The 11918-nt window shown below is 34.9% G+C and overlaps 1 protein-coding gene across 1 annotated transcript; it reads left to right on the top strand.

Moving 5' to 3' along the window:
- Positions 1-1205: 1205 nt before the first annotated feature.
- On the top strand, positions 1206-10354 carry LOC145726151 (116 kDa U5 small nuclear ribonucleoprotein component). The gene is made up of 14 exons (XM_081975117.1): positions 1206-1372; positions 1425-1559; positions 1614-1831; positions 1887-2155; positions 2212-2461; positions 5786-5977; positions 6028-6254; positions 6312-6451; positions 6504-6852; positions 6902-7348; positions 9314-9502; positions 9592-9742; positions 9799-9952; positions 10081-10354. Exons 2-14 carry the CDS (start codon positions 1443-1445, stop codon positions 10285-10287), a joined length of 2910 nt encoding a protein of 969 aa, XP_081831243.1. The 5' UTR covers positions 1206-1372; positions 1425-1442; the 3' UTR covers positions 10288-10354.
- The last annotated feature ends 1564 nt before the right edge of the window (positions 10355-11918 follow it).

Here is an 11918-nt window from a genome sequence, read left to right as displayed (position 1 = left end):
TACTTTACTGGATTTCCATTAATTAGATACTCAACTACGCATTAAACTTCAATGTTATTTGCATAAGATGTTTCACGACCACCACGCTCTCCCGACTTGAATCCTTAGAAATTATCTATAATTTCGTATATGCATTAAACAGGTAAACAAACTAATTAATTTAAACTCGAATTCTAAATTACCTAACAACATTTAACGTCAAAAACTATGAAAATACATCTTTTTTGCTGTTAATAGAAAAGCTGTTCATGACATTTAAGTAAATACAGTTAAAAATGTGCTTTCTTTTTTGTACATACATCCTATTTGTACACTGAACAGTTATGAAAGACGCAAGAGTTTTTCTTTAATAATTTCGTTAATAAGCATACAATAATTTATAGTTTTCCACATAATTACGAAAACTCTAAAACGTAACTGTTGCCAATTTAATGCGAATAACTAAATCCATCCTTATTAAACACCTTATCATGTGACCACCTTATTTGTTAATAACTGACAGTCACGAGACCTGCTGTAAAACGTCCTAAAAAGCCCTTATTTAAGCGACTCCCCGAACTAAAAATACCTATACGATCCAAGGAAATAAGAGTAAACTAAAATGGTGGATGAATCAAATTATTGATCTGACAGTTTTTATTCAGGTTTAATATAAGCTATAATAACCTTTTTTCTAGTGCCAAGCTTGGGTACTACTAAACCCATAAATTTAAAATTTTTTAACAAAGGAATGTTGTTGACGTTTGACGTGCGCATAATATGGCTTCTGCGTTGATTTTTAAGTTCAGATTTCCCACAGTTGGCATCACTTCTGTTCTAGATGAAAATTGTTATTATTCAAATACCGCAACTAAAAACCAGCATTAAAATAAAGTGAGTGCTTATTAAAACAATTAGCAGCATTAGCAGACAGTTAGCGACCTCTGTCAGTTTGTCGCGTTAGAATATTATCGTGCAGGGAGATTAGTGATTTCCTAAGTTGGTATTACAGTTTTCTGTCGGCGCTTGATTTTACTTGCCAATGTTGCCATTCTAAAAATGTAGGAAAATATTAAAAAAAAAAGTTGCCTTGAAATATTTTCTTTGTTCATTATTTTCTGAAGCTAGTTAGTAACCTAATTTAAACCATAAAAGCAAATTTTACTTGCCAAGCTTAGTAAACAACTACTCAACCAACTTTAATTTGGAACGCTTGGCAACGTTGATGAACTCCAAAAACATAACCTTAATTTCAAGTTTTGTTTGGGGGTTGTGTGTTTTCGGTTTTCAGTGCGGTATATTGTAATTTTTAAGTCTTTTTTGTGTACTATACAATTTTAAGTATCCTCATTTCACACAAAAGCCATTTATTGCTTTTAACCTAATTGAAAAAGTAAGTATAGCCGAGTTTTCCACTAAACACACTACCTTGTGATTGATACTAGCCAAACATCCCTTAAACAATGGATGCTGATTTGTATGATGAATTCGGCAATTACGTCGGTCCTGAACTGGACAGTGACGATGAAGAGGAGGAGGAACAAGAACAGCAAGATGAAGATGAGCAGCGTGAATATGATGTAAGGTTGCATTGAGTTTAAAGCCAATACTGTAACCTCTAATATTCTTTTAAGGATGAGCATATGGAGGATGAACCTCAGCCTATGGCCATTGTTTTGCACGAGGATAAACAATACTATCCGTCAGCACTGCAAGTGTATGGTCCTGATGTAGAGACTATAGTGCAGGAGGAAGATGCCCAAGCTTTGGATGTTCCTCTAGTGGAACCAGTTAAAAAGAAAAAGTTTCAGCTAAAAGAGCAGGACTTGCCTGAAACCAGTTTTAGCACAGAGTACACTAAACATTAAATTTAAACTTTCAAACTTCCACTAAAACACCTGTTACAGATTTTTAGCTGATATGATGGATAACACTTCCCTAATTCGAAATGTAGCCTTGGTAGGTCATTTGCACCATGGCAAAACCACCTTTGTGGACTGTTTGATCCGCCAAACCCATCCAGCTTATCAAGACAATGAAGAGAAAAACCTCAGATACACTGATTTACTTTTCACTGAGCAGGAGAGAGGCTGCTCTATTAAATCTGTCCCAGTCACTCTACTGTTGCAAGACATTAAAAACAAAAGTTATTTGATGAACATTTTTGACACTCCTGGTTTGTCCACTTAACATTTTTACGAATTTCTAGGCAATACAGTTGAATGATTGCAGGTCATGTAAATTTCTCTGATGAAGTTACAGCCGCTATGAGACTTTGTGATGGTATTGTACTGTTTATTGATGCTGCTGAAGGTGTAATGTTGAATACAGAGCGTTTGTTAAAACACGCTGTACAGGAACAGATGCAAATTACAGTGTGTATTAATAAAATTGACAGGTTGATGTTGGAATTGAAATTGCCACCTCAAGATGCTTATTACAAATTGAGGCATATTGTGGAGGAAATTAATGGTTTACTGACGTAAGTTTAGAGCTTTTATAATGTTTTTTAGTTGCACATTTTTTTTGTTATTGGAGTAGTGTATAATTTGTTACCTTAAATCTGGAGCCCTGAAGTTAAGAAAGTAAGCTAAATTCAGTGTTTAATGATTGTAAATGTTTCTGCAGAGTATTCTTCTTCAAAACTTCTAGTTATTTACCTTTTGTTTTCGGTGTCCATATATATATAGTGACATATAGGTCGTCAAGTTAGGTTATTAGAGAGAAAAAGGTGTAAGAAATTGCAATTTTAGCTTTGAAATTTGGCATAATCAGAAAAGTCCAAACATATAATGGTAAATCCGAAAATTTTAAAACAAAAGACCTATGTGACTTTAGTAGCGTCGGAATGCTTTATTAACAATAGTACATCATAAAATAGTTACTTTTCCACAAATTCAGAACAAATAGGTATCATAAAACCTAATTTTAGTGACAATACAATTTTGTTTTAGTCCTTGCAGCTTTTAATTTACATGCTCAACCTCACGCCGTAAATTGTTATTCGTAACTTTGTGGAGGTAAATTTGACAGTTGTGACGTTAAATGACACTTTAAGACGGTACATTTTACCGTTATCACATAACACAGCGTGGTTTATAGTCAGTTATAACAACTAGAGTCCGGATTTCTAGAAACTTTGCTTTTTGTGAATAATAACAGCAACCAACCTTTGACATCTAATGTGAACGATTTACGCAAAAACATGTCATTTGACAGATTTGTTTCATGCTTTTTTGCTTTTTTCTTCTTTTTGTGCCTAATTTATTTTTTGTGCTTATTTGCTGCTATTTTTTGTTTTAGGTTTTTATTTTGTATAGATTAATTTACTATTGCAATAACTAAATTGAGATATTGAAGGCTTCTGAGAGACAAAAACATTCCAATTATCTATAGCAAAATGGATAAGTATCAATTTACAAATTTAAACTGACCCAATAATTTCCAAATGCCACTGAAGTTGTCTAAAAAATGTAAAAACATTCCAAAACACTGTAGAAGCTCCAAACTGCTTTCCAAAAGCTTACAAAAAGGCCTGGAAGCTTCCAAAAGCTTTTAGATCAATCTAAAACAAATACTTTTCAACTTATCTATAGAACCTCCCAAAAAAATTCAAAACAAAAGCTTCCATAAGTGCCTGGAACCCTCCATAAGTTTTCGAATGCTTTAAAAGCAGTCCAAAACCTTCAATGCTTTAAACTCTCCAGAAACCTTTCAAATGCTCCTAAAGTAGTCTAAAAAGATTTTAAAATACTACAGAAACTCCAAAATGATTCTAAAGAGGTCGAAAGCCTTTCAAAAGCTTTTAGAACAGTCTAGAAGCTCTCAAAGCATTTCAAGACAGTCTAAAAGGTTTCGTATGCTTTTAGAGCAGGTTAAAAGCTTCCAAAAATTTCTAGAACCGTCTACAAGGTTTCAAATGTTTCAAAAGCAGTCCAGAACTTTCCTAAAAGTAGTCTAAAAAAATTTCAAAATCTTACAGAAACTCACACCAAAACGCCAATGTTTCCCACGCAGTCCAAATCGATCTAAAAGATTCCAAATGCTCTTTAACTAGTCTAGAAGCTCCCCAAAGACATCAAAACAGTTTAGAAGCTTTCAAAAAATACTAGAACCGTCTCTAAGAATTTCTAAATGCCTCTAAAGCATTCCAGAATTCTCAATTTGATCTTTAAACTGTCTAAAAACCTTCCAAATACTTCTCAAGTGTTCCTTAATGTCAGAATTGACATTTCAGTGCAATTTCCCAAATAAACACATCTATTTGGCTTTTATACTTTCAGGTCACTGGTCATTGTGTTTTGACAGTTATAGAGGTGTCACATGACGTCAGAAAAGTATAAAAGTGTTCCTTAACGTCAGTAAAATTTGTCCCCATGAAGCTGTAAAGGCTACTTATAGTGTGGTTCCCACAAGAAACACATATACTTAGCATTTTACAATTTCCAAATATTTTAAATTCCGTGGCCTCAATTGTTGCTTTTGATGTGCATTTATGAGCTTTTTCTTCATCATTCTTTTAAATTCTCCTTAAATTCCTTAAATTCTCTTAGCTTTTTTCCAAATATTAATTTCTGAGAATTTCCCATCTCTAGATTTCATCATCATCAATCAGCCCTCTGCGTCCACTGCTGGACATAGGCCTCCCCTAGTTGAGTCCATTCTTATCTGTCTTGCGTGCTACGAATCCAGTTTTTTGTAATTTTTGTAATGCCGTCTGTCCAGCGAGTTGGTGGTCTTCCTCTATTTCTTTTTTCGGATCCGGGTCTCCATTCAAGTAATCGTTTTGTCCACCTGCCATCTTGCATGCGAGCCACATGTCCTGCCCAGTTCCATTTGAGTTTTGCTGCATGTACAACCACATCAGTCACGCCTGTTCTTCTGCGGAATTCTTCATTTCTAATGTGGTCACGCAACGAAACACCAAGCATTGATCTCTTCATTTTGCGATGTGTTACTTTTAGTTTCTTAGCAGAAGCGTTGGTAAGGGTTAGTGTTTCGACGCCGTAGGTCATAATCGGTAGAACACACATCTTTTCAAGCATATTGGAAGGTCGCTTTTGAAAACGTCTCTAAGTTTGCCGTAAGCTGCCCAGAAGAGTATAACTCTTCTGTTTATCTCGCATGTTTGGTTGGTTTTGGATATGCTTATCTCGTGGCCTAAATATGTGTATTTATCTACCCATTCTACCTCAGAGTTTTCAATAATTAGGTTTTTGCTGGGACGAGGTTTGTCTTAAATTTAGATTTTCCGATGTTCATTTTTTAGACCTACTGTTGCACATACCTCCTGAAGTTCCTGTAGCATTATTCTAATATCTTCCAAGTTGTCAGCTAGTAAGACAATGTCGTCTGCAAACCGTAAGTTTGACAGACTTTGGCTGTCTTTTTGGTGCCAATCTAGCTTTTTGAATACATATTCTAGGACGGATAAACAGTTTTAGAGACATTGTATCTCCCTGGCCGTACTCCTCTCCCAATTTCTATAGGATTCGTGTTTTCATGTAGTTTTACCATAAAAGTAGCATTTTTAATATTGTAATTGTAAATTAGTTTGGTGTATCAATAATCAGATTTAGTGACGTATTTATTTTTCTTTTTGTATTGTTAACTGAACTTTACTACCAGGCAAATATGTGCTACTATTGCATTTTTATTGACATATAATCAGAATTATAAGTCTTCAACTCCAAATATTCATTAGGGACAAAACCAGTAGATTTTTCTCAGATAAACGAAAAATGTCTCACTCATTTTTCAGTCTACAAAGTCCAAGTCATAATTGTAAATTGTTATGTTTTTTTAGTTTATATTCCGTCGACGCAAATCCACAAATCGTCTCTCCAGTACTGGGCAACGTCTGTTTTGCCAGTTCCCAGTACAGTGTATGCTTTACACTAAAATCGTTTGCCAATATCTACAATTTGTACTACGGTGAGGTCAACGTGGAGGAGTTTGCTAAAAGGTTATGGGGAGATATCTATTTCAACCCTAAGAAGTATACTTTCAAGATATTATTAGACTAAGTCTGACCGGTTATTATTTTAGTCGAAAGTTTACTAAAAAAGCACCTCACAATTCAGCTCAGAGAAGTTTTGTTGAATTTATACTAGAGCCCCTCTATAAGGTGTTTGCTCAAGTTGTGGGTGACGTAGATACTACATTGCCGAAAGTGCTGGATGAACTTGGAATTAAATTAACTAAAAACGAGATGAAACTTAATATACGTCCTTTACTGAGACTGGTTTGCAGCAAGTTTTTAGGAGACTTTAATGGTATTATTAATTATTGTCCTCTAGTATGGTTTTGTGGCTAACATTAAGTTTAACTAGGGTTTGTCAATATGTGCGTGGAGCATATTAAGTCTCCCTTAGATAACGCTAAAACTAAGATTGATCACATCTACACGGGTCCTAATACTAGCAAAGTGTACGACGATATGGTTAATTGCGATCAGGAGGGTGTTTTAATGGCAAGTATTTGCTTGACAGTTGTAAATATTTTAATAACCAGGCTTAAATCAGGTTCACAGCTCAAAAATGTATCCTACTGAGGAATGCACGTTTTTCCAAGTTTTGGGTAGAGTCATGAGTGGGACATTACATGCAGGGACTGACGTCAGAATTTTGGGGGAGAACTATACACTTCAAGACGAGGAAGACTCTAGAATTTTGACGATTGGTCGCTTATGGATTTACGAGTCCCGATACAAAATAGAGTTAAATAGGGTACCGGCTGGTAATTGGGTTTTGATTGAAGGAATCGATCAGTCAATAGTAAAAACCGCAACTATCACCGACCTTGCCATCAACGAGGAACTCTACATTTTCAGACCGCTCAAGTTCAACACTCAAAGCATTATCAAGATTGCTGGTAAGTCTCTGATTGGTTAACGTAACACGAATTAAGTTTGTTTTTTTAGTGGAACCAGTAAACCCCTCAGAACTCCCAAAAATGTTAGACGGTTTAAGAAAAGTGAACAAATCCTACCCATTGCTAACAACCAGAGTGGAAGAGTCAGGAGAACACGTGGTGCTGGGAACCGGCGAGTTGTACTTAGACTGTGTAATGCACGATTTAAGGAAAATGTACTCGGAGATTGATATCAAAGTGGCCGATCCAGTGGTAGCATTTTGCGAAACAGTGGTAGAAACTTCCAGTTTGAAGTGTTTTGCCGAAACGCCCAATAAGAAGAATAAGCTCACCATGATTGCTGAGCCTCTAGAGAAAGGTTTAGCCGAAGATATTGAAAGCGAGAACGTGCAAATTGGTTGGAACAAGAGAAAGTTGGGGGAATTTTTCCAGACCAAGTACGACTGGGATTTGTTAGCAGCTAGAAGTATATGGGCTTTTGGACCAGATATTACAGGTAAGTCATTTGCTTTAAAGTGTGTTCAATATTTGTTTAATAGTGATGGGCGTAAATTTACCGTGACCGGTCATTTACCGATAAGGTAAAGTAAAACATAATAGGCATTTACGAAAATTATACCTGCTAATTCTACCGTTTACCACAATCGGTGTAACTTTTAAGGATCTGGTTCATTACGGTTGAATGAATTTTAGAACGCGATTGGTATTCCTATTCCTGATATGTCTTTGACATCTGGCATCCAGATGTTCATTGTTGAAATGTTTTATAATATCGGCATACTCTCCCTCCATCTCGCAAACAGAACATATTCCAATATCCATTTTAAATTAACAGGTCAATCTCATAAGCTAGCTAAACTGAGGAACAAACCGACAAACGGTCAAACATAAACTAATGTTTGAGGCTATGATTCTAAATTTTAACGGAAAACCTGTCATAAGTCACTTTTTTCTTAATTTACCGACGGAACTTCTCGATCCATAAATCATAAACCGGGTACATATATTCGGTATATGGGTAAAATTTCAGAACGGCAATAGTAGTTACCAAAAACAATTTTCGAACGCTCTAGGTTAAACAGGTATCTACCGGTAGAATATTCGTAAATGCCTAATGTGACTGGAAAATTTACCAATTTTACCGGTCCAATTGAAATTTGCTTGAAAGATATCAATTTTCTTGTTATAGCTGTCATTAACTTCATTAAAGTCATTTTTGGTCAATATTGTCAAAATAAAATACTGAAAAATTTTGAAATATAACCTCAATAAATGAAAATCTTGAGAATAAACTGTCTCTCTTGTCCTTTTTGCTCTCGGGAGAGCATGGTGACATAATGTTTCTATTGCTCGGATCGAATTTTCTCCATCCTGCTCTGTCTTGAGCTGCAAAAGAAGCTTCTTGCAGACAGTAACCAATGATTTCTTTGGTTTCTTCCTTGCGGTCGTTTACCATTAATCTTTCCCTCCACAATAAGTTTTTCCAGCCCATTCGTTCTCCTTGAGATGTGTCCAAAATATTGTAGGTATGATTGGTTTATCCTGGTTGATAGCCTTGTGGTGACTATTAGTTTCTTAAGGATTGACACGTTAGTACGATGTTCTGTGTATGATATTCGCAGCATTCTTCTGTAGGCCCACATTTCAAAAGCATCTATTATTCTTCGATTGGCCATTTTTAAAGTCTAGGTCTCAGAGGCATATGTGGCAATAAGAAAGATCAAAGAGTTTAATAATTTCAGTTTGTTGCGTTGACATATTGCAGAGCTTAGCAGAGAATCAACTAAGAGATTAGAAATAGAAGTTAAATAAATAAAAAAATAGGGTCATAATGGGGAAAGAATAATATACAGTGTGGAACTATTACGTAAAAAGTTTTTCGAAGGGAAAGAAAGTTGAAGTTCCAGAATAATGCAACAAAAAACGCATTTTCAGATTTTTGTCACTTTTATTTTTATTTATTATTTTATGTTTAAAATATAACAAATAATTTGTTTCTAAGATGAGGAAAATGACGCAAATCTGAAGATATTATTGTTTTATTAATCTATTAATATTATTTATGTATTTATTAATTAAATTATATGAATTAATTATTTAAACAATCTGTAATTTACCGGTCAATTTGACATGGTAAAGCAAAATATTTACTTTACCAGTAATTTACCCAAAAAAGTAGCCGTTTCTAAAAAATTGCATTTTGTCACTTTTCTTTCATTCATCTTCAAAAGATGACAAATAATATGTTTTTGAGATGAGAAAAATGATGTTATTATTTAAACAATTTGAAATTTACCAGTAGTTTACCGGTCAATTTTTCCTGGTAAAGTGAAATATTTACTTTACCGGTAATTTACCAATCTCTATTTAGTGTTGTGGGTTTGTGATCAACAATCACTAAATGTTCTTAGTTATTTATTTTTTTCAATGTAAATCATCTTTTTGCATTGTTTTTAAATAGGTCCAAACATCTTGGTTGATGACACTCTACCTTCAGAAGTAGACAAAGCTCTGCTCAGTTCAGTGAAAGATTCAATCGTCCAAGGTTTCCAATGGGGAACTAGAGAGGGGCCGTTATGCGAAGAACCCATTAGGAACACTAAATTTAAGATCTTGGATGCGGTTATTGCTCAAGAGCCACTTCACAGAGGTAATTATGCCTCTCAAAAAGACCTTGGATGAGATTGGTGGATGTCTGGTTGTTTTAATTGCGATCTGTAAATATTCTGTCTGGTTTAGGTGGTGGTCAAATCATTCCAACGGCCCGTAGAGTAGTATATTCGGCTTTTTTGATGGCCACGCCCAGGCTGATGGAGCCATATTTGTTTGTCGAGGTGCAGGCGCCAGCTGATTGCGTTTCGGCTGTGTATACGGTGTTGGCGAAAAGACGGTAAAAAAGTCTTGTTCAGCCATTTGATCATGTCATTAATGGTAAAATTTATATAGTGGTCACGTGACGCAAGACGCTCCAGTTCCTGGTTCTCCTCTGTATACCATCAAGGCTTTCATTCCCGCCATTGACAGTTTTGGGTTTGAGACCGATTTAAGGACGCATACTCAAGGACAAGCGTTTTCGCTTTCGGTGTTTCATCACTGGCAGGTAAGCATTTTTTGTGCTTGTTTTTCGATTTAAATTGTTGCTTTTATAATGTTACTTTAGATTAAAGTACCTAATTTACTAATAATTCAACATTGGACTTATTTGAAGTTACTTTTTTTTGAAACCAGATTGTGCCTGGTGATCCTCTGGACAAGTCGATAGTTATCAGACCCCTGGAGCCCCAGCCCGCCACACACTTGGCTAGAGAATTTATGATCAAGACTAGAAGGAGGAAGGGACTGAGCCAGGACGTTTCTATTAACAAGTTCTTCGACGATCCTATGTTGCTTGAACTGGCAAGACAGGATGTTATGCTTAACTATCCGTTAATTTAATGTTGATTTCTGTTTTAATACAGTACTAGGTTAAGAAAGTGTACAATTAAAGGCACAAAGTCAAAAATTGAGGTGGTGATTTAAGGGTGGTAGGGAAAATACAAATCATCCCCATTTTATTGCATATTTCGCATTTTTATTCGTTCGAGTATCTGCAAAGTCTGTCCAGTCCTGGAAGAAAATCGTTTTGGGCTCTTTTTTCTTCGACGCTTCTTTATTCGTCAGTTTACCTTCATATTAAGTGACATGTAAAACAGTAAAGCAAGTCTGAACATTCTTATGTTGTGTTGATTTAAAGCTGAAGTTAAATGTAGTTCTGAACTGATTTTTTTTCCTGTAATTCAGTTAAGGTTAGATTCAACTAACATTTCCCAATGAAAATGCGCCTTAATGTGGCGCCGAATGTGGCCAATAGATACTACGCTTGAACGTGTGCTATTGAGTTTATGTGTGACCATATCGACTATTACTCCAGAACGATTTGTTAAATAATTAATGTCCGACAGGGTTAATTATTTCATCAATAATGACACCTATTAGGTCAATTATCTAAGAAATAATGCCCTAGGGTGTTATTTTTCAAAATGGACTCAGGTGAGGGCATTATTTTTTATAATGCCCTCTGATCATTTTTTAAATACTAAATGACAGGGTGTCCCACGACGAAAGACATCGATTGATATTGGAAAAAGTATAAATAGGAGAGTTTTGAAAATTTGGCAGGATACTGATGTCGGCATGCCCAATCTAACTAAAATATTTTCAAGATGGTTGCACTTCCGTTTATACCGGAAGTCGATCACAACTTTCTTATTTTAAATAGAACACCCTATATATTATTACATATTTGGATTCCTCACAAAATTCTGACCAACTTTTGTGTACAATGCCCTATGCCTATCTCTAGCCGTTTTCGAAATATTTGATGTTTTTTCAAAAAAGTGACAGTTGCAACGCTCAACATATTTTTGTACTCTGTCAAAACCTTAATTTATTTTGCAATGAAACTTTGGGTTATTGTAAATAAAGGATCGTTTTATTAAACTGAGGGTGCGTAATGACTCATTTGTATACAGGGTCGTCAAAAAAAAATCATAAACTTGCCACTAAAAAAAATGAAAAATCTCAAGTTTTTTTAATAGAAACCCACATTTTTTATGACGGAATCATTTTGAGCATTAAAAATTACAATACGTTTCAATTTACTTGCCTATACCTAAATCCAACCCATTTCGTTTTATTTGAGAATAAACATTTTTTTATTACCCTTGTCCTTATGATGCCCTTGGTATCTTAAGTACTATTACATAGGTATTTATGTAAATACATATACAGGGTGTCCGGATTTAGACTTTAAAGTAAGTAATTTAAAGTAAAACTGTTGATATTTGTTTACACTCTTTTCTAATGTTTATAGTTTTCAACAAAATTTTATTGTTTAACTGGACTATTTTATTACTTTTATAATTGTGTGAAAAGACATTTGGCAACAAAGCAGAAAGACCTGTAAAACTGTCAACTGTCAAACGGTGACAAGTGTACGCCGATCGCCATTTTCAAATTCGCCATTATTTATTATTATCGTTATTTGCTCGCATTCTGTGAAGTGAAACGTTTTAGGGTTTTTTTTT

Source organism: Ips typographus, linkage group LG3, assembly GCF_016097725.1.
Source record: "Ips typographus isolate SLU linkage group LG3, UJ_Ityp_2.0, whole genome shotgun sequence".
NCBI classification, from domain to species: domain Eukaryota; kingdom Metazoa; phylum Arthropoda; class Insecta; order Coleoptera; family Curculionidae; genus Ips; species Ips typographus.
This window is presented reverse-complemented; position numbering and strand designations above follow the sequence as displayed.